The sequence below is a fragment of the Ylistrum balloti genome, unplaced genomic scaffold, assembly GCF_031769215.1.
Source record: "Ylistrum balloti isolate Yb309-2 unplaced genomic scaffold, AGI_CSIRO_Ybal_v1 Utg371018, whole genome shotgun sequence".
Classification (NCBI taxonomy): Eukaryota; Metazoa; Mollusca; class Bivalvia; order Pectinida; family Pectinidae; genus Ylistrum; species Ylistrum balloti.
In genome coordinates, this window is record NW_026782566.1 from 26,340 (window position 1) to 50,583 (window position 24,244).

The 24,244-nt window shown below is 34.9% G+C and overlaps 1 protein-coding gene across 1 annotated transcript in view; it reads right to left on the reverse strand.

The window, feature by feature from the left end:
• Positions 1-22,598, reverse strand: part of LOC132560128 (histone-lysine N-methyltransferase SETDB1-B-like) — a 43,339-nt gene extending 20,741 nt beyond the window's left edge. Inside the window, exons 1-27 of the mRNA XM_060224775.1 lie at positions 22,433-22,598; positions 20,870-21,069; positions 20,414-20,519; positions 19,344-19,712; positions 16,673-16,867; positions 16,033-16,126; positions 15,290-15,514; positions 14,430-14,568; positions 12,011-12,093; positions 11,431-11,533; positions 10,926-11,037; positions 10,419-10,500; positions 10,182-10,255; positions 9,827-9,900; positions 9,311-9,369; positions 8,421-8,541; positions 7,960-8,083; positions 6,805-6,981; positions 6,523-6,621; positions 6,315-6,383; positions 5,642-5,747; positions 5,039-5,222; positions 4,398-4,583; positions 3,330-3,451; positions 2,720-2,824; positions 1,996-2,089; positions 1,464-1,627 (exon numbers count right to left, since the gene is read on the reverse strand). Coding sequence (XP_060080758.1) covers positions 1,464-1,627; positions 1,996-2,089; positions 2,720-2,824; positions 3,330-3,451; positions 4,398-4,583; positions 5,039-5,222; positions 5,642-5,747; positions 6,315-6,383; positions 6,523-6,621; positions 6,805-6,981; positions 7,960-8,083; positions 8,421-8,541; positions 9,311-9,369; positions 9,827-9,900; positions 10,182-10,255; positions 10,419-10,500; positions 10,926-11,037; positions 11,431-11,533; positions 12,011-12,093; positions 14,430-14,568; positions 15,290-15,514; positions 16,033-16,126; positions 16,673-16,867; positions 19,344-19,712; positions 20,414-20,519; positions 20,870-21,069; positions 22,433-22,598 — 3,632 coding nt within the window. The remainder of the gene's footprint in view (positions 1-1,463; positions 1,628-1,995; positions 2,090-2,719; positions 2,825-3,329; positions 3,452-4,397; positions 4,584-5,038; positions 5,223-5,641; positions 5,748-6,314; positions 6,384-6,522; positions 6,622-6,804; positions 6,982-7,959; positions 8,084-8,420; positions 8,542-9,310; positions 9,370-9,826; positions 9,901-10,181; positions 10,256-10,418; positions 10,501-10,925; positions 11,038-11,430; positions 11,534-12,010; positions 12,094-14,429; positions 14,569-15,289; positions 15,515-16,032; positions 16,127-16,672; positions 16,868-19,343; positions 19,713-20,413; positions 20,520-20,869; positions 21,070-22,432) is intronic.
• Positions 22,599-24,244: the final 1,646 nt, after the last annotated feature.

Below are 24,244 nucleotides of genomic sequence, written 5' to 3' on the forward strand. Positions count from 1 at the left end.
GCTGTGTTGTTACAGTTACAGTCCCTGATGTGTTGTTACAGTTACAGTCCCTAATGTGTTGTTACAGGTCCCTGATGTGTTGTTACAACTACAGTCCCTGATATGATGTTACAGTTACAGTCCTTGATGTGTTGTTACAGTTACAGTCCCTGATGTGTTGTTACAGCTACAGTCCCTGATGTGTTGTTACAGTTACAGTCCCTGATGTGTTGTTACAGCTACAGTCCCTGATGTGTTGTTACAGTTACAGTCCCTGATGTGTTGTTACAGTTACAGTCTCTAATGTGTTGTTACAGTTACAGTCCCTGCTGTGTTGTTACAGTTACAGTCCCTGATGTGTTGTTACAGCTACAGTTCTTGTTGTGTTGTTACAGTTACAGTCCCTGATGTGTTGATTTTTGTGTTGCTATAACTCATTATTTTTGTTGTGATCTCATAGCTACAGTTCTTGTTGTGATCCTATAGCTTCAGTTCCTGTTGTGATCCTATAGCTACACTTCTTGTTGTAATCCTATAGCTACACTTCTTGTTGTAATCCTATAGCTACAGTCCTTGTTGTGATCCTATAGCTACAGTCCTTGTTGTGATCCTATAGCTACAGTTCTTGTTGTGATCTTATAGCTACACTTCTTGTTGTGATCCTATAGCTACACTTCTTGTTGTGATCCTATAGCTACAGTTCTTGTTGTGATCCTATAGCTACAGTCCTTGTTGTGATCCTATAGCTACAGTTCTTGTTGTGATCCTATAGCTACAGTTCTTGTTGTGATCCTATAGCTACACTTCTTGTTGTGATCCTATAGCTACAGTTCTTGTTGTGATCCTATAGCTACACTTCTTGTTGTGATCCTATAGCTACAGTTCTTGTTGTGATCCTATAGCTACAGTTCTTGTTGTGATCCTATAGCTACAGTTCCTGTTGTGATCCTATAACTACAGTTCTTGTTGTGATCCTATAGCTACACTTCTTGTTGTAATCCTATAGCTACAGTCCTTGTTGTGATCCTATAACTACAGTCCTTGTTGTGATCCTATAGCTACACTTCTTGTTGTGATCTTATAGCTACACTTCTTGTTGTGATCCTATAGCTACACTTCTTGTTGTAATCCTATAGCTTCAGTTCTTGTTGTGATCCTATAGCTACAGTCCTTGTTGTGATCCTATAGCTACACTTCTTGTTGTGATCCTATAGCTACAGTTCTTGTTGTGATCCTATAGCTACACTTCTTGTTGTGATCCTATAGCTACAGTCCTTGTTGTGATCCTATAGCTACACTTCTTGTTGTGATCCTATAGCTACACTTCTTGTTGTAATCCTATAGCTACAGTTCTTGTTGTAATCTTATAGCTACATTTCTTGATGTCTTGCTATAATTACTGTTTCTATTGAGTTAAATTCTGTTGAGAATATTTAATGTACCCGTCAGTTTATCTATATTACCTGTTATTGTAGTTATATTACCTGTCACTATCGCTAAAGTGGCGATCACTGTCTTCATCATCTTCACTGCTGTCCCCAACACCTTCATCCATGTCTACATCACTTTCATATCCTTCTTTCTGTCTCTCTACAACCTCCATATAATCCAGCTCTGCCAAATACTCATCACCATACTGCTGTCCATCCTGGAAAATAACAGTATTCAAAGCTTCATTTAAAACTACTTAATATAATAAAGAACTTAAAAATAACACCTGTTTTTGTGTAAATAGAAGATAACATAAAAAGACTGACCAAAACGTAAACCAACAGATCTCTTACCTCCTGAATATATCAGAAATTTTAGGTTGCTCTAGTACTAAAATCAGCTTTATAAAATTAGAGAAACTAATATTTGTTTTGGAAGCTAACAATATTGATGTTCTAAACCAAATCCTTCAAAATTAATTTGCATTCACTTAATAAGAAAGACACAAAGAAACATCAATGTCCTTTGTTAATTACCCTGTAGATTATATTACCAATATTTTATCTTGGTTTAGAAGTGTCTCACCTCATTAGCACCCTGCTCTGTCAGTAACTGGCCGGCATATATACAGATAAACCCACCAGAGGGCAGGTCATCAAGGCACCGTAAACCCCAGCCTCTGTTAACCAACCAAAATACTTCTTATTGCAGGATGTCAAATATAAAAAACAATATATTACCAAGATCAGAGCTCGTCCGCTAAAAGATTGAAAGGACGTAATAGTGGACGTAAAACCCGTTGTCAAATATAAAAAACAATATATTACCAAGATCAGAACTCGTCTGCTGAAAGACCGAAAGGTCGTAATAGTGGACGTAAAACCCGTTGTCAAATATAAAAAACAATATATTACCAAGATCAGAGCTCGTCCGCTAAAAGATTGAAAGGACGTAATAGTGGACGTAAAACCCGTTGTCAAATATAAAAAACAATATATTACCAAGATCAGAACTCGTCTGCTGAAAGACCGAAAGGTCGTAATAGTGGACGTAAAACCCGTTGTCAAATAAAAATAAATGAATAAAACCAAGATCAGAAGGACATGATGTTGAGGAAATACAGCACACATCAATTTATTTTAAAATTCTAGTTAAAATGTTAACACTTCAATTATGCAAAAGTGTTTGATTACTAGGTATAATATGGTTCCATCTACAAATGATTTATCAGTACTCTAGATAGTGTTGTTTATAACAATGTTAGGTATAACATTATATATTTAGTTAACTATACTTTGAAGTTACTAACTTTTTCTCTGTTTTGAACACTTGGAGACGGACATTCAATCCATTCTGTGCAGCTCTATTACAGCATCTATTGTCACATTTACACCGGGAGTTACACTCGTATACACTGCAACAAGGAATGTTAACAATTATGGCCAACATTAAACTTGTACATACACTGCATCAACGTATGTCAACACTTATAGCCAGTGTTACACTTGTACACACTGCATCAAAGTATGTCAACATTTATAGCCAGTGTTACACTTGTACACACTGCACCAAAGTATGTCAACATTCATAGCCAGCATTACACTTGTACACACTGCACCAAAGTATGTCAACATTCATAGCCAGCATTACATTTGCACACACTGCACCAAAGTATGTCAATATTTATAGCCAGTGTTACACTTGTACACATTGCAACAAATAATGTCAAATTTTGTCCTCTCATCTGACCAACAAGTCTGAATCACTATTGTGACATCACAAATCAATAGTACCGAGATTAGGTTGTTAAAGAAGGCTACACAGAAAAAAGAATTTCATTAACAGACACTGATTTTTGCAGCACTTTTAATGAATTTATGTTGTGTTTCACACATTTACACATTACACATATTACTGACCCTGTTGTTAGGGGTTCCTTGAGCCTTCGGTGTTCATATCCAGCATTAGGATTTTTCTTGCCTCCTTCTACTATCCCTGTGGCCTCCACTGTCAGCTGTTGACATTCACACTTAGCTCTATCCTATTGGGCAGAACAATATGTTATCTGACAAGTATGCAAAATAACAAAGGGCAATAACTCTTACATTATGCAAAAGAAAGTGATTGTTCTAGTGCATTGCACTTCTCCTTGTTGTGATCCATTTACAGATGAAGTTTTATGTACTGCTTATAGCTTTTTGTTATGCCCTGGACAAAATTATGACAGACAGACAAATGGGTGAACAGACGGCCGGATGGACAAAGCGACTATATGTTCTTACTTCAGGGAGCATAAAAACTGGACTTGTAATGTAAATGTTGAAGATGGTTAACTGGTTAAGACTTTCATACAGAAATGATTAAACCAAGCTAATCCAATCATTTCTAAAAATAAGTTGACCTGACACAGATAGATACTGGAGTGAGAAAAAAGATCACGAAATCTGGATCAAGGTTAAGCTTGACACAGATACCCGTGTGATACTTACACTACAGCCATCAGTACAGCTACAACAGACCAGGAAATCTGGGTCAAGATTAAGCTTCACACAGATACCCGTGTGATACTTACACTACAGCAATCAGTACAGCTACAACAGACCAGGAAATCTGGGTCAAGATTAAGCTTGACACAGATACCCGTGTGATACTTACACTACAGCCATCAGTACAGCTACAACAGACCAGGAAATCTGGGTCAAGATTAAGCTTCACACAGATACCCGTGTGATACTTACACTACAGCCATCAGTACAGCTACAACAGACCAGGAAATCTGGGTCAAGATTAAGCTTGACACAGATACCCGTGTGATACTTACACTACAGCCATCAGTACAGCTACAACAGACCAGGAAATCTGGGTCAAGATTAAGCTTCACACAGATACCCGTGTGATACTTACACTACAGCCATCAGTACAGCTACAACAGACCAGGAAATCTGGGTCAAGATTAAGCTTGACACAGATACCCGTGTGATACTTACACTACAGCCATCAGTACAGCTACAACAGACCAGGAAATCTGGGTCAAGATTAAGCTTCACACCCTTGGCCGGTATCCGGACATTTGAATATTCTACATAGTCTGGATATTGTCTGTCATGGGCATTCACGCATGATATTGGCACATTTTCTTTCCCATATGACAAGTCTTTAATGTCACAAAAAGTCTGTAACATAGAAAATCAGATTTTAACTTACCTACTGAGAAATTCTGGCTCATGTAAACTTTAAACAGCTAGTTATCAATTTTACACTTCAATGAATTTTAAATTAAACAATAACACATATCATTATAAAACATTTTTCTAAATCAGATTTTATTTAAAATGAATTGACAGAAACAGACTAGCAGATCCCATTTCTCTATATTGATTATGACATACACTCAAACAGGAAATACGATATATAATACCAAAACTGGCTTTAAAGGAGTGTATATACCCGTACTCTACAATCACTAAACAGGCCTGACATATAGTATAATATACAAAATGATATCTGGAAATTATAACAAAACATTGAGGATTTCATTACACACATCGACAATTCCGAATTACTAGTCTGTTACACAATGCATTCAGATATGAAATGTTGTGATTTATATAATCTCATTTATACTTACCTTGACTGGAACAAACTCAGTGTGTACATGTAGGATGGGATCAAAGCAGAACATGTCAATGGTTAGTTGTGAATCACAGAGCATTAGGAATGTAAACACATCATCCATGCTTCGTAGTCGCCGAGCACAGGGAGCACGATACATCACCACTCTCTTGTGGTTAGGCTTCATTTTACACACGTGTCTGTAGAACATACAACAGACATTTCAACACCTCTGTTGGGTTTACACAGATACAGGTAATAATCATTTAAACATTACTATTAATAAAAAATCCCTTCTTCCTCCTAAGAGCTATACTTTATTATCAACACAAATCCCTTTTCGCCAAGAACTGAACTGATCATCTTTCCAAATCACTAAAAACATATCTGTTGCAACATTATCAAATCCATTGCTGTATGTAACTTTCAAGAAGTCTTGCATATATCAGATTTCTATCAATTATGATTTTATAACTAAATACATATGTATACATAAATAGTGTAGCTATTACTAGCTACTAACTTCTTTTTCATTTAAAGTTTTCATCATGGAAAGATTATATGAATCACATTCATGTTTGAAGAAGCCAACATTATACACAGCATTAAGACACTATACCTTTCCCAGCCACACAATAATGGAATCAGGAGTGGGTTGCCTCCCTTGTACTTTGTTGGGTCATCATCACAATCTTTCAAACAATCTTTACCACAGTTGTGAGTTCCTGAAAGTTAACACAAGTATATTTACAATGATATAGTTACTTTTACAGGCTCATATTTTGAACTCTATCTTTGCTTTCTGTTTAAACAGCCAGACAGAGAAAGTCAGTCGTGCTGAGAAATCTTGCTGCACTGTAACCCTTCACCCTCAATCAACATTGAGTCAATGATATAGCTGCATTTTTTAAAACAAGAGTACATTTTTTTATAAAGAAAGAAATGTTCTACTCACTATGAGTGACAATTTAAGTATATAGTCCAACCTTTGAAGATACTATGTATGAAGTTCTAGTGTTTCAAATTCACTGTTATTTAAAAAGATTTTCTTAAAAGAGTCTATATTAATATCATTCATTCTAGGATGACATCTTTATTTTGATCGCTTGATTTTGGAGGTCACAAGAGAAAATGAAGAAATTTTTTTTTTATCTTAAAAAGTGCTCCAGGAGCTTGGTGACACTGTATGTGTTTCGTAAACATAGTAATGTTCAGGTCTCCAAAGAAACACTGATAAAGAGAAAAAAATCTCAGAATCAACTGTCAATGCTTACAAAGACAATGGTACTTACTAAATTTCCTCCTCACTCGGTCTTTGAATGGCAGTTTTGATTCCATTCTTTGTCCTAAGGAATCATCATCTGTTAACATAAAACTTGGAATCAAGAAAATGTTGATGTCTGTAAACTATAGATGTAAAATTACATGACCAGTGTTAGTTATCACATCAAACCATGTTTATTGTTTAGACTTATAGAAGATACAGTAAAATGTTCAAACCTAGATCTGTGTTGTCTGCAGTTTTAGACAGACGGTCCTGTAACACACTTGCCATATCTTTCCCAACTTTTTGACTGCTGATACTGCTGGCAACAAATTCTGTAAGTACATAAGATGGAACTTTGATAACAAATTCTGTAAGTACATAAAATGGAACTTTGATTGCAAACACAAAAATGAAATTCTACTAAAGCCAAAGGAATCTTTTCTCCTCATTAAAAGTTTCTGATACATGTTGGATACGAGTTATTCTTTCTACAACTTATGTAATTATCTAATTACCTTTTGATTTTTCTACTGGAGCACCTGTTCGAGTCTGTTTCACCCACGGCCCTTCCCACTCTGTGGATGGACGACCAGATGTACTCTTTCTGGCTACTGGTCTCTTTTTGTCTGCAGAAGACTGTCGTACTAGTGTGGCTGGTACTTGTGGTGATGGGGTCTTGTTAGCCTGTGGAGCTTGATTAGCATATGACAGGTATAACACACACCAAAATCAAGATTGATTAAATTTTACATTATTTTAATCTACCATTAACAAAAAGTGTACATAAAGTTTGGTAAAGTTCAAACCCCTTCATTTATTTTCCGAAGCTGTTTTTGCATATCCTGGTTGAAATGGTTCAAGTGGTCTGGAATTATTCCACTATACAAGAATGCATATATACCAGATTCTGGACAAGATATATGTAAAGCTCAGAATGCAAAGTTTTGGAATTTCATGTCAAACATAAAACAATTCACTAAAATTAAGATACCATCCATTTCACTCATAATGATAAGCACAATGCTTCCCAAAAAATGTGAGTGCATCGACTGTACTTTATGCTGAAATTCTGAAAACAAATGATATTCAGCAAGTAAGATTTGGACAGGTACAGCTGGACCCCTTAATTTGCATGTGCCAAATATTTTGCAGTCCAGCCTCAGTTCCTGGGTTTTCTTGGTAGATTCGACCAGTCCAACCATTTAAAACGCTTACACAAAAATGACCTACAATACCACCCATTTAATTCATACTATTAAGCATGGAAATGTGAACAAGAACCGACCCTGCTTTTTGCTGAAATTTTGAAAACTAATAATATTTAGCAAGTTAGTTTCAGACAGGTAAGGCTGGACCCCTCAAACAGAAAGTGCCCAGTGTTCCGCAATCCAGCTTTGGTCACGATCTGTACCTGGCATTTTTCTTGTAGGTTCAACCATTTGAACCGCTTACACAAAAATGACCCCATTTTTTGACAATGCAAGTAGCATGTCCAACTTAAGAAATTCTTTACCTGGGAGGTCCTGTTAGCTAAAATTGAAATATGAAGAAACGATGTCCTTATATAGTTCCTTCCCTGAAACTATTTAACTAACATAGGTGGAATATTTAAGCATGCAAGTATATGGATGTGAAATAATATACCAGAATATGAGAAGGGATTTACTTACTAACAACCTGTTGACTGAAGGTTTCACTAACACCCCTTGTATACTCTACCACTGGAGTTTTACCCACTGTGGTGTTGGTGTGACGTTTCACTTTACCAGCACTCTTGTTGTACTCAGCATTAGCCTGTAATTATCATCAATGTTAACAAGGAGGAACAGACTGGTGGACAAGACCAATGTAAAACACAACAAAAAAAGGTTAATAAATATTATCACATATATAACAAGACTTGTGTGTATAAATTTTGTGTGTATAGAAATTACAGTAAGTTTTGAAAACTTAAAGATTAGAACACTCACAAAAGATCATGTAAAACAACTTTTTACAAATGAATATCAAAAGCATATCAAATACATAAGTTACATTATGGATGAGAAATTTAGTACTATTGGCAATACAAGATTCAATACACAATGTAGTCATCTTTCCTGAAACACTGTATCTAGTGAAGGTATCTTACCAGTGCTGTGTAGAGAGGCTCCAAACGGGTAGATCCCCGATATATCCACTCCACACGCTTATCTGCCAGGAAATACATCTTGACCAGACTAGCATCTACTTCCATCACTTTTGCCGTCCACCTAAAGCACAGACGACATGAACCATTTACTATAATCATCTTGACTGGTATTGATTAAAATAGAGTAAGCTGATGGTCTCAGGTGTTCCTGTTTGGCACAACTATATCAGAAATCGATTAAAACAGGTGTTCCTGTTGGTCTAGGAAAGGCACAACTATATCAGAAATTGATTTAAACAGGTGTACATGATGGTCTGGAAAAGGCACAATTATATCAGATATTGATTTAAACAGGTGTACATGATGGTCTGGTAACGGGAAAAATATATCAGAAATTGATTTAAACAGGTGTTCCTGATGGTCTGGGAAAGGCACAACTATATCAGAAATTGATTTAAACAGGTGTTCCTGTTGGTCTAGGAAAGGCACAACTATATCAGAAATTGATTTAAACAGGTGTTCCTGATGGTCTGGGAAAGGCACAATTATATCAGAAATTGATTTAAACAGGTGTACATGATGGTCTGGTAACGGGAAAAACATATCAGGAACCAATTAACACAGAAGTAGAATGTGGTCTGGGAGTGAGATACTGAATGGGGCACTTTTAGCATGAATAATTAATGATTTAATACCTGATAATCAGCCGCTAATTGATCAACCAAAATACAGACATTGTGACATGGTATAGAAGATTACAACACAGTTTATAAGGTTTGGTTTTGGAAAATTTCAAAAATATCTAAAAGATAACTTGAACCAACAATTATTTCCTTTCCTAAAATGAATTACAAAGAAGTGATGAAGATAGTATTAATCTTTGTACTTACCATTTACCATTCCACTCTGTCTTTACCATCTGACCCTTCTGGAGCCTCACCATGGGTCGCTACAAAAACACATGTCCACAAGTTTTTAGTGTGTTAGAATAATGGTAATACATGTACTTAAATATAACACTCAACAAAGCTTGTTTGTTTGGTTTATCACCAAGGTCATTTTGAGGCACAATCTCTTTGTAGTATCCAGTGGTAACCTCATTGATCAATATACAGGCAGCCCATTGCATACCATCCACAGGAAATAGAGTAAAGTGTCTTGCCCAAGAACAAAACCACGTCAAAGCACAAACTGCCTCTGAACAATGTTTGACAACTTAGAAGTATGGTATACAAAATGATCAGGAGTATAATCATCCCTTCAGCAGTTTCTGAGAAATAGTAATAACATACATTTAAGTATCCAAATCTAGGACATCTCACCTGGCAGTAAATGTACATACAAAAGACAAAGTGACACTGTGATATCAGCTGATTGGTTATAAATTGGGACCTGTATGTCCTTACCTCGGGGTATTGTTTTAGGTATTCTTTGATGAATTCCTGTGAGTCGGGATGGATGTCCTCCCATACATTACTACCTGAAAAAAAATCATGGAATCCTATTATTTCTTATAATGGTTTAATATAAAGTTTTTGTGATACACATATTAAAATCAATTACACTGATGTTATTACTGCCTTTATATAGATTTTAGTTATGTAAATCATGTATTTTTCACATGGGATTTATTTCGTGTTAATATCAATAGTGAATTTATTAAAAAATCCTTGGGTCAAGCAGATATTTCATTGGATAAGCCCTTGTCATGGTTTCAGATACATAAGTTGAAGACTACATCAGATCTGTAAAGTGACTTACTCTGCCACAGGACTTTGTTGATATCTGCTGCCAGTGAATACTGTGCATAGCCATCATCAAAGAAGATCAGATACCTAAAAAAGACAAGCCAGAACAATGAAATACATTCACCAGCATATCTATAACATAAAACCCAATAATTTTTTCATAAGATGAGAATGACCTGGACAAAGATATTGAGAGATCTTATGTTAGGGAACTATTCAGAAACTGGAATGAGTAAAGTATGAGACGAACCTCTGTTGATTTCGGCCGTTGGGAGTTTCAGCTACTATCCCTGCATAGTATGACGATGTTGAATCTTCATCACGATACAATGCTAAAATGAGATAATTCAGATAAGTAAACTTCCTTTGATTTTCAGAAAACATTACAGCACAGCTAAGATTAAGCTGTTAGACTCAAGTAAAATCTAAGACCCAAAGTCAGGACTATATTTGGGATGAACACACATGTAAAACATCATTCAATTCTCTATCCCTCTGACATCTAATATACAAGTGAGAGTTTCAGGGAGAGGAAACGACAACTTCTTAGAGAAATTTCTTGCTTACTGTCATAACCAACTCAAGTTAACTAGAAATCTTCCGACCAAGGACCATACCACATTTTGAGTATATTCTTTGGTCCAATCTTTTGATCCTGTCTTATCCAGGACTCAATCTATGAACTAGACCAATTTCAATGTCAGTATTTGACCTATATCCTCGGTATCTGCATACTTTACTGACCACAGCTACTGACCTATGACTCGTGTGCCTACATAGATCTGTCGAACTATCGGGTCTTTAAAAGCAACATGTTTTGGACTCAGCACTTTCTTTCCTTTTCCATCAAACTTAATGCTATATTTCCTCTGAAAATGAAAAAAATCAGAAGTGAAGAAATACTAAATACTGAAGATAAAGAGAGATATTTTCAGCCTTAATATCACAGAATCCTAAATAAAACAACACTGGCTTGTCTTATTCTTTTCATAGGTTCCTATTCTCATTGACAGTTCAAAATCATGACCCAAATACAAAAATAGTAGAAGTTACATGCATAAATATATATAAGCAATATACTACATAAAGACTAACAATACAAAAATCTTGTACTCTGAAATCTTTATTTATCAGACTGCCTACAAACTACCTTATCAAACAACGAGTTATCTACTAACTAGGCTCCAGCTGGTAGGGACCTGAAGAGGTTTAATTATCTGATTGTTAGAGATTGATTTCTGCATAATATTTTTGTTACATACCTCTGCAACAGGCTTATCTTTATTCTGGATGTCTGATACAGTTCCTTTGTACCAAATATCATTAAATTTCTTTCCAAGTATTTTACCACCAACTTCTATTGTCCTGTAAAAGACAACATTATTTTTACACTCAAATATGACCCATTTTAACCACAAGGCCACTATAACAGGATAAATGTACTAACTGCTGTTCACCAATCAATGTAGATGGTGTGTCTTGTCTTCCACTATATACAGAGGCTGGAAATTAATTTTCCTATAATATACTTAAAAAATGTATAAACAGGCCATTAAGATTGTAAAAATAATAATTTCCAGTAAAGTTGCCAAAACGTATTAAGAAATAAGTAGTTACTGCATTAGTACAATAAATTATGTTGACTTGAGATATATTCAAATATTCAGACGTTTTCATCAAAAGTTGAACTACCTGGTATGATAAACTTAATATTGCAAAACAATGGAACTTTTCATCTGTAGAAAATGCTGGGAATGTGTACCTTAATATTGGTGTATATAAGTTGGGTATACTGAATATCACTGGACTTGTTGACAATAATAACTGATCATTCAAACTTACTCCACATCTGCCCTGTACAGGGCTTCCATTCGTTGCTGATTCTGCAGAGTGTTAGACTGTACAAACCGGTTACCTGGGGTTCCCTAGAAACAGTGTAACTCATGTCAATATTGTAACAAGAGGGCCATGGCCCTTAACTCTGACAATCAATGGATGGATGGATAAATGGACAGAAAAGAGATTCTACAGAGTGTTAGACTGTACAAACCGGTTACCTGGGGTTCCCTAGAAACAGTGTAACTTATGTCAATATTGTAACAAGAGGGCCATGGCCCTTAACTCTGACAATCAATGGATGGATGGATAAATGGACAGAAAAGAGATTCTACAGAGTGTTAGACTGTACAAACCGGTTACCTGGGGTTCCCTAGAAACAGTGTAACTCATGTCAATATTGTAACAAGAGGGCCATGGCCCTTAACTCTGACAATCAATGGATGGATGGATAAATGGACAGAAAAGAGATTCTACAGAGTGTTAGACTGTACAAACCGGTTACCTGGGGTTCCCTAGAAACAGTGTAACTCACGTCAATATTGTAACAAGAGGGCCATGGCCCTTAACTCTGACAATCAATGGATGGATGGATAAATGGACAGAAAAGAGATTCTACAGAGTGTTAGACTGTACAAACCGGTTACCTGGGGTTCCCTAGAAACAGTGTAACTCACGTCAATATTGTAACAAGAGGGCCATGGCCCTTCACTGTCCTCTGACAATCTACGGATGGATGGACAGACAATAGATTTTGCGGATGTTGATCTAACAAATCCAATGAATTAAAAATTTCAGCATTTCTTGAAAGTATCAGAAACTTATAAATGGTAGGTTTTGTTCATGAAAAACAGTTGCACAAGTATGTTATAAAATGGCTACTATGGCTTTGTTGTCAAACTTTTGACAAGGGTGAAATACAAAAACATATCATCGGTTTCTTTTCCTTAACAAATGAAACTCCAAACATCGCAAATGAAACTGGAGATGTAGCTCAGACCATTTGTTCAAGAAGAGTTAAGTTGGAATTTAGACCAAACCAAAAAAATAAGATTTGTTCAGGACAACCTCAAGACCATATTTGCCTATAATCTACCCAGGAATTAAGAAGGAGTAATGTCTTAAAGCAAAATATTGCCCAATTTCCCCTTTTGGAGTGCCATCCCAAGTCCCTAGGGGTCAAATCAATTTTCAGAATTTAAGAAATAATTTGGAACCCCTTACAATATTTCAGACAAAATTTAGTTGAAATCCATTTAAGCATTAAGAAAGGTTAGCAATTTGAAGCAAAATATGCCATGTCCCTACGTCCCTGGGGGTCAAATCAACTTTCTGAATTTAAGAATTAAATGCCCACTCCAATGGTGTTTCAGACAAAATCTGGTTGAACTCCATTCAAGCATTAAGGAACAGTAGCATAATGAAGCAAAACATTGTCTAATTTCCTGATTTGGGGCCCTTTCTCTAAATCCCTCGGGGTTCAAACCAAATTTCTGAATATAAGAAACAATGCCCCATCCTCAATGATGTTTCAAAACAAATTTCATTGAAATCAATTATGGCATGAAAGAATAGTATATTAAAGCAACTTCCCATTTTGAGACCCTGTTCCCTGGCCCTTTGGGGTGGAATCTGCTATTTTAATAGAGGAATTCATTGCCTTCACCCAATTATGCATCAGACCAAATCTGGTTGAAATTCATCAAGACGTGAAAGAGAAGTAGCATTTGAAAGGAAAATATTGCCTGATTTCCCCTTTTGGGGCCCCATCCACAAGTCCCTAGGAGTTGTATCAACTAGCTGAATAGAATCATTTGGTCTAATAATGCATTAACCAAAATCTAGTTGAAATCCATTGAGGCATGAAGGAGGAGACGCATTTCAAAGCAAAGTTTACATACAGATGGTGGACAATAAACAGCAAGTACGATTCCAATAGCAATAGGTCATCATAACCCTTCAGGTCAGATGACCTAAAAACTAGTTACTTTGAAGTCCCCTGGTAACGTATATGTACAAACCAGTTGCCTGGGGTCTCCTTGAAACAATGCAACTTGTATAAAAAAAAATATTGAACAAACAAGTAAACTGGGGTCCCTTAGAAATAGTGTAACTCGTATAAAAATCAATATTATACAGATTTGTTTCCTGGAATCCCAGTAAAGCTTGTATAGAAATCATTATCAATTTCTGCATAACAAAATATTGTTACTAATATTAATTCATTAAGGTTTTTCCGGGATTCATTGTAGTAAATTGCATGCTAGCTATGTATAATTCTAAATCTATTAACACTTCAAGTAAAATTTATGTTTGAAAGAATAAGATTGTATACAAGTATTTATTAAAATTAATAATGTATGCATTTTGAATACCGTAATGTCTGAGAATCAGGATTATCACAGCTATAAATATAGAAACTTACCACAGTAGTGGTGGTCGGTTGTAGCTGTGGAGGGATTTGTTTGTTGATAGAGGCTGCTAGAGCATTTCTCAGGGACTGGAGTGAGGGGCTGTTACCTGCCTGGGACTGACCGTTAGGGGGCAACTTCACCAACACAGCCCTATAACACAAGCACACATAAAAAGTGATACTGAGAGAATGCTTGATTTCTGTCTACACATCACATTTACCATGTGAAATAAATATCTGTGTATGTAATGTAATGTTTGTCACATTTAATTCCTCTGATGATAATGTCTTGTTTACTGATGATAATGTCTTGTTTACTAATCGTAGTGATAATGTCATGTTTACTAATCAAAGTGATAATGACATGTTTACTAATCGTAGTGATAATGTCTTGTTTACTAATCGTAGTGATAATGTCTTGTTTACTAATCGTAGTGATAATGTCTTGTTTACTAATCGTAGTGATAATGTCTTGTTTACTAATCATAGTGATAATGTCTTGTTTACTAATCATAGTGATAATGTCTTGTTTACTAATCGTAGTGATAATGTCATGTTTACTAATCATAGTGATAATGGCATGTTTACTAATCATAGTGATAATGGCATGTTAGTTTCCCTGGTGATAACATCATGCTAATTTACCATGGTTATAATGTCACATAACTTATAATACATGTCATGTTTACTTACACCAGGAAATGTCATGTTTACTTACACTGGGAGATGTCATGATTACATACAGTGGGAAATGTCATATTACACTGGGAAATATCATATTTTCTAACTCTAAGAATGTCATGTTCAATAATCCTTGGGAATGTCAAGTTTAATAATCTTTGGAAATGTCATGTTTACTAATGTTAACTTACCCTGGAGGTAGTGTCAGAGGTTCCATTTTTGTGGTTGCTGGTGAAGCTGACAAAGCTGAAACAAGGTTTTTATTCTGGTTAGCTATTCCTTGCCTCTTCTCCATGATGGAGGGGTCGTAGGTTGCGGCCACAAACTGTACATCATCCTCGTCGCTGTCATCATCAACTTTGGCATTAGCTTCTGCAGCCTCTTTAGCATCAATCTCTGCTGCTGCCTCTCGCAATCTGTTCATGTCAAGTAAAACTGCCTATACCAACTTACTGGTTATACAACAAAAAATAATACAGGATGACAGAAAATTAGAAAGCAACTGAATGGTGGTGCTTGCCCCTTACAGAATAATTAAATTTGTTCAGAGCTCATATATGAGAAAATACTTCTAAGTAGTAAAATGAAAAAAAAAAATGAAGAACTTGACAGACATCTGATGTCGTTATAAGCTTTAATCCCACTAGTAATTACAATGTAAGTGAAAATGGACAGAATGATTTTCTACCAGTCACTTCCAGAAACTCATTATTATAAAGAGTAACAAAACATGAAAATTGTAGGATACAAAAATCATCTTCAATTTTAAAATAACAAAATTTTTATAGTATTGTATCCCATTTGACATATACTTTCAAAATTCATCAAGGGTAAGGTTTTCAATGAAATAAGATAATGCAGTTATTCATAAAGAGTTCAATAATTAACTACATTTATCATTGTTATTGTTCCATTATGTTTAGTGAACACCTACTCTTCCTCACGATCAGCCTCCTCCAACTCCTCCCTGTAGATACGTAGCTTCTCTGAACATTCAGTGTAGATTTTACGTACTTCCTTTGTCTTGCCTGGAGTAAAGAGATAATTATATAGAGTAAAATTTGTTCCAAAGATGTATGGGGGTATGATAGAAATGTTGGTGGTAGTAGATAACAAATAGTTCAAAATAAATCTTTAAAAAATTACTGTTGTTTGCAGACTTTTATTTATCAACAACAATATGTAATTTGTTAGAGATTTCAAAATATTTGCTAATGATGCAGTTTTACTAACTGTGGTTAGTGTCTTGTTCAGTATTACCGTTAACTAGGCCCTCTCTACCAGACAATTTTACTGTTGTTTAATAGTGTAGGTATTCCTATTATAGTAAGTTTGGAAATCTATCATATTAATAAACATTTTGAAATAAGAAACAAATCTCAAAAGGATTTAATATTGTGTGATAAGTTAATTTTCCATTGAAATGTACAACATTTTTATTTGTTTTCCAAGTGAATGCCAAAAATCAAAACCGAATGCATAGATATACACTGAAAAATACCCTCCCTACATTTAATTAATCCCTCTTTAAGTGATCTAGGTCAAGATAATAACAAGTATTGATTAAAACGCACGGTCAATGGTTCGCAGTTGCTGAGAAAACTTGGAGAGATCTGACTGGAAGGCCAATGTGTCCTCGTGTTCTGGTTCACAGAGTTCCTTTAAGGTGGAGGAGATGATGTCATCCATGTCGAGCTTGAAGTCAAACACATATATATTGTCTTCTTCATCTTTCTTTTTACAATCCTCCATATTTGTCAGGGCTTTGTCTGAAGCGAACAAAAAAATTTAATTCTATTATAATTTATACATGTGCATGTATGATATGATATGACTGATAACAACTAAGAGTGCAAGAGGAGAGTAACCTTATTCCTGTATACAGAGAATACATGGTCAATATCTTAAACACAAGCTGTGTTCTGTTGAGTGTGAATGCAGTTTACATTTTAAGACACTGACCATGTGTTCCAAATTCGACAAAACTAAAGCAAAATACGAACAATGGAAATATTCACATGGAAATCCCTGAAAAAAGTACAAGGAGAATAAAACCAGGTGTTCCGGAAGAGTAAGTATCTTCTGCTTCATAAACAACACCCGCCATGTAAATCTTGGTCAGTCCCAGTAAGAAATGTCACTTTCTCAAATGAGAACAAGGTATACAATCTGTTTACCTGATGTGAATGTTATGCTGAGCTGTACCTGATGATGCACATCAAAATATTTACTCCATGAAGAAATATAGTTTCACACTTCAATGGATATTAAAAGCAATTCTACGAATTTTCGGGAAAAAAATTGTTTACTTAAACAGTTATCAATATTTCTAAATGAAATATTTAAGTAAATCAGAAAGTAATTCAGTAAAATTAATGTACATGCTACAACCGTTTTCAATCACCGTCGAATACAGCAAAATTATATGTGGCAGTTGTATTCCGCCAATGGAATAACATAACATTATTCCTGTCTATATGTATATACTGTGATGGTGCTAGATGGCAGTAACATTATTCCTGTCTATATGTATGTCTGTGATGGTGCTAGATGGCAGTAACATTATTCCTGTCTATATGTATGTCTGTGATGGTGATAGATGGCAGTAACATTATTCCTGTCTATATGTATGTCTGTGATGGTGATAGATGGCAGTAACATTATTCCTGTCTATATGTATGTCTGTGATGGTGATAGATGGCAGTAACATTATTCCTGTCTATATGTATGTCTGTGATGGTGATAGATGGCAGTAACATTATTCCTGTCTATATGTATGCCTGTGATGGTGCTAGATGGCAGTAACATTATTCCTGTCTATATGTATGTCTGTGATGGTGATAGATGGCAGTAACATTATTCCTGTCTATATGTATGTCTGTGATGGTGATAGATGGCAGTAACATTATTCCTGTCTATATGTATGTCTGTGATGGTGATAGATGGCAGTAACATTATTCCTGTCTATATGTATGTCTGTGATGGTGATAGATGGTATTAACATTATTCCTGTCTATATGTATGTCTGTGATGGCAGTAACATTATTCCTGTCTATATGTATGTCTGTGATGGTGATAGATGGCAGTAACATTATTCCTGTCTATATGTATGTCTGTGATGGTGATAGATGGCAGTAACATTATTCCTGTCTATATGTATGTCTGTGATGGTGATAGATGGCAGCAACATTATTCCTGTCTATATGTATGTCTGTGATGGTGAGAGATGGCAGTAACATTATTCCTGTCTATATGTATGTCTGTGATGGTGATAGATGGCAGTAACATTATTCCTGTCTATATGTATATCTGTGATGGTGATAGATGTGTATTAACATTATGTGATGGTGCTAGATGGCAGTAACATTATTCCTGTCCTGTGATGGTGATAGATGGCTAACATTATGTCTATATGTATGTCTGTGATGGTGATAGATGGCAGTAACATATTCCTGTCTATATGTATGTCTGTGATGGATGATATTTCTGATCAGTATATGTCTCAATTTTATATTCAAATATCAGTATTACACTAGAACTAGATATTCATTTGAATTTGAATTATTGCCAATATTTATTGATATTTAGTTGATACACAGTGCTTACTGAAACATAAAGAGGCCCAGGCCCAACCACATAGGTTTTGCTTGTGTACTCCCAACACTTCCATTGGGGCCAACAAGTGTAATAAATATTAAGTTGGAATAATTTGTTTCACAATTGTTGTAAAATAGAAAGAATTCATATATTCAGTGTTATATACTGACACAGACAGCTAAAGAAGAATGGTTAGTGACAAGCTAATAAAAAGAATATAAAAGGGATACATTCTATACAAATAACAGGAAAGGCATGCTAATATCAAACTAAAACACATCTCTAATACCAACAAATTATAGCATGCTTTTTAAAGACAGGCAACAGAAAGATATTGAACATCAATCTAACACTCCTTATAACAGCTGACGATTTCTCCACTGCAAATGATGAGGGGAACTTAACAAATTCTAACTACAGCTGTTACAATTAAGTGTCTTGCCAAAGGACAAATTGACAGCACAGGATGGTCGGTGATTTCAGCTCCGGAGTAACACAAACCATCCTGGGTTGGGGTAGAACCATGAACTTCAGATCTTCACCAAAAATTGCAAAGTCTGTTACTCTACTGACTGACCTATAGTAGACTCCTTTGGTGATAGAGGGGAAGTAACTCTTGAACTCTGTCCCTACCTAAACATGGCTTACTTGACTCAGCATTGGTAGCCATCTGTGGTGGTCTGCAAGTTCTGAGAGACTGGTTCAAGCACACAAGGCATTTAGTTGTCTCATCATGTGGAACAAATTTTGCTGGTTGTATCTGTATATCAATAGAACGGCCTTTTTGCACGCCAGACTTCCATGCACTTAATTTTGCGCGACAGACATAACAAATATTTCTGGGGTAAATAAAACAGGAATCTTGTGTGACATCGATGGCTAGAGATTTAAATATATCCTGCTGAAATTTATACTTTGGATATGCCCTACAGGATTTAGTAACGACTCCTTCATTATTTCCACAGAGTCGACAGAATAGCTGCAGGTTCTTCTGATGATGTTTATGGTGCTGGGAACCTTGAATACAAAAATAGATAAAAACAATAACAACAACACAAATACGTCTTGTTATGTTAAATCATATTTTTTCAGAACAGTGTGTTACCAAATAACTATACCGTCACAAAAGTTTACATACTTATATAAGTTTTTCATGACAGCCATAACTAAAACATTTACTGTATCAATATATCAGCACTTCAATAAACGTATTCTAATTGTACCAAAACTCTCACTATATGGGGCTGAGCATTAATTAGTGGATAATCCTATTGTGTTTTGAAATTTGGTGATAATACAGTCACAAATTGAGTTTTACTGACAATGTGTAAAGGATTTGCGATGTCAGTGAAATTCCAAATCTGGGGACCTTCCAAAGTAAGGCTATTGTTCCTGGTGTCATTTTTGACAATTGTTATCTGGGCTAGATATTAGAATTGAAAAATTTGTGGAAGGTACATTGATGTTGTACTGTCACAATGTTTTTTCTATTGACCAATGAAATATCATGTTACATCTGAAGTCTTTCCAACAATGATCCCTTACTTCATGCTCAGATATCACAGACCTAACAAGCATTTCCTTACAGAAGACAATATATAGGTATATATGTTGAACTGTCAGTTGTCTCTATCAAACACAAAGTGCAAACCCCAATCTTCAAATACTTTACTTCTGCACAAAAATGAATTCTGAGCTAAATGATTATAACTGCTTACCATTTGTCACAAGTTCTGAATGTGAATTCACATTGAAATCCAAGTCTAATTCTGGATCAGGGTTTTCTTCTGTTGGCTTCTTGTCTCGGAAGTGCACAGCACACACCTGTTATGGACCAACCAGTTAATATCTAAATCTAAGTTTGTGAAGAAAGTTTGAAAATATTATAAAGAAACCAACCTCTACCTTGGCCTGTTTTGTATTCATTTATATGCTTAATGGTATACTGTCTATAAAAATAACCATATCATTGACAAATAACAAGTTTCATTAAAGTCTTCTTGAGTACCGGTATATGGAATATAGTAAAATAATTTTTAACAAACAAAATTTAAAATTTCATACAGAACATACATTTTGATACTGGATATGTTTTTGTGTCAATCATGACATTTGAACTACTTTGGAGAAAGTAACTTTGTTATAATGAATTTTAACTTGTTTTCTTCACTCACCCTCAACCTAGTGTTGAACATTTCTTCAGCCAATTTGACTTTCTTCATCCATGTTTTACGCTTGCTTTCATCCTGAGGAAAGGGGAACAGTGGCTGAGGGGCAGGACATGGACAACTCTCCTTTGTCTGACCTTTGAGTTCATCACAAGTTCCTTTTTGATTTTTCCTCAGAATTCCACTGGAATTCCTACACCCTTGCACTACACAGTAACTTTTTGCCATAGCAACAATGTTACCAGTTGGATCACTCTTTCACAATACTAAGATTGGTCCAACCTGAATGAGTGTTGACAGTTACTTTGTGATCTCTATCAACTGTCTTATGTGGTTTATACAAGACAAGAGTTTGCTGGATTATCAGCTTCAGTTGTATAATGCCTATACAATCTTCATATCTTAATCTTCATATTTTTAAAGTCAGAAAGTTTATCCTCCTCATAAACCTATCAACTAGCATGCTGAAAACAAAATCATTGTAATGTGAAAAAAAATTGCTCATACAGCAAAGATACATCTTTGTCGGAAACAACAAGTTTTCATGTCAAGCAAAGCATCCAATATTTCTAAGACATACACACAAACTAGTACAATATATATTAAACAACATCAAGCTCGTGTTTAATGGCTCATAAATGTAGAATTAATTCAGCCATTTTATAACAGCAAATGAAAATATTTTGAATGATAGCATAGGTTGATACGAAAAAGGATTACTAAAATTCATCACATTTGTAATTCATTATTAGTGTGTTTCATGTCTTTGTGAGTAAAGAGTTACTTAGAGTCGTTTTCCAGAAACAAGATCTACAAAGATTTGTGTTTTGTTATTGTTAATGCAAGTATTATGAACTTCATGACTCAGACATGGCTAAACATATTATTTTGGGGATGCAGAACTGGGATACCATTATACAATTTCACCTCATGTTCATTTTGCCCTCTGTGGATTACATGAAAGGGTTACATAACTGTAACCAATTGTTGCACTTATCTTAAATTTGACGTCCCTGTTCCTGGGTGAAAATTAAACAACTTGTTACAAGGGCAAAAATTTCCCAGTATACAGTAATTAACAGAAACACAACACATATAAGCTACTGCAACATCCATCGCACATAAACACAGAACCATTACAACAACATACTGTCTTAAATAAATGCTAAAGGGATACAGAATACATTCATATTTCTACCAAAAACTAGCATACATGACAACAAGCAGCTATTGGACAGCAAGACAGACAGTACATAGCTAGCAACAGGTGGCTACAGCAGATCCTTTTTCATTATGTTATAGGCTGGGGGCCTGGCAAGAAAGCAATGGTTTTTTTATCGTATATACATGAAAACCAGTCACTAGGCTGTAAATCTAATTTCTTTATTAGATGATTATATAAAACTACATGTGCCAACAGAATGCATGGGAATCTTACTTCAAATATAATTATACATTAATGATATATTATAATATACATTAGCATTATAAACTTTGAGGACTGGCTCTATTACTGAAGATTGATCAGCAATGACATTGAAAGCAGTCTGATACACAGGTGTGACTCACCATCTCCCTCCATAGTCACATCACTGTCATCGATGATACAACAAGCTTCATCTTCCTTCATCTTTACAATATTTTGTGCTGTCTCATCTTCCATTTTCTTTTTAGAGAGTTGATTTCCTGACGTGAACCATGATGACTTTCTTTTGGTCTTTTTACGGGCAACCATTTTATTTACAGCATGATGATAAAAGAAACCCCTGTACAATGCATAGACAAGACAGAAATGTGATAAAAGGTGTACCTTGGTATACTATTTAATGTCAAGCTATGAATTCAGCAACATGGTTGTAGGGTTCACTTGAGGTCAAATAATTTTACATGTATTTTTTCTAAGGCAAGCTTATTAGTGTTTATAAGTATATTTTTTTTACAACTATTGCTTGTTAATAAGTATGATATTCCACAACTATTGCTAGTTACTGAACTTGTAAGTATAATCTAGTAGCTGAAATAAAAAAATATTCATCTAAAAGCATACATATTAAAAGATATACATGTCAACACAAAAATTAACACAATGTCACCATGATATCTGTTTACTATTACTGTAATACCATTATGTAGCTAGTCATTTAAACCCATGCTATTTGTGAATTGTTTTCTCCATGGGCAAAGTCTAACAAAAGTTTGTTACCTTGAGACCGATACAATTTCATTAAAATTATTAATAGTAATATCTGTCAGCTTCCAACAAGTACAAGTATGTAGACTTGTTGGTAAATGATAACCATGTATACATTTACTTCAAAAAGAAATCTGCTAATCATCTTTCAAGTTTGGACTAATGCATGTACTGTTCATTTACTTCCCTTTGTCACTTAATAAATGTAACTCTCATGTAAATGAAGGTAAATTTATTCACAAAGTTTTAATGCAAATATTTTTTTCTAAGATTTCAAAATTGTAAGCAAGATCCTCCTTCAGTGAAAACATTTTTCATCATCTCAAAGAAATGATTTAATTCATATGGTTAATTTAAAAATTCACTTGGATAACTGTTATATGGTTTTAATAGATACAAAATGCAGTAAGATGTCTGTGCAGAAAACTGGAACTATATTTCAGATGTAGAAATACTTGAATAATCTTAAATTTCATGGAATGAACATAGACCAGAGTTTTCCATAAGAGCCAGTTGCCGGCCAATTTGACCGGCTACTTTGACCATTTGGCCGCCTACACCAATCCAGTTCCGTAATGTTCCGTACACAACTACACGTACACGGCAGGCCAGCCTCCTACTTTCACTACATAGCCTACTACTAACAAAATTATGGAAAACCCTGATAGACTCAAAGAAGGATGGGTTAAAAAAATTATTGAAGTTGAAATTAATCAAGAAACTAATTACATGAAAGTAACTGTTTTGATTGACTATCATGCAGAAAGTACATCTTTTTGTAAACAAAACAACAATTCTATCACAATTAAATACTTCTTCTATACTACATTGTTAGACAAAGACACCAGACACTTCTCTTACTGTAAGATTAAGCCAGCTTTTAATTTGATCTATTCTGACATTCTATTTTTTTTCATTGAACATGGTCTCCCAAACATTAAATATTTATAGAACAAGAAAATAAATCAGAACATAACAAAGCTGCATACCAATTATAATTAGATTTCTTTTTATCAATTTGATTATATATCCCTTACTAATTTGAAAAAAAATGTAATAATGTTGCTACTATCTTTTTTTTTTAAAGAAAGAAGATGGTACGGACTTTTCCTTAATATTGGGGGAATGTTTATAATTGTTTTCGTTGTGCAGTTAATTATCAACACTATTATCATATCCATTGAAATTTT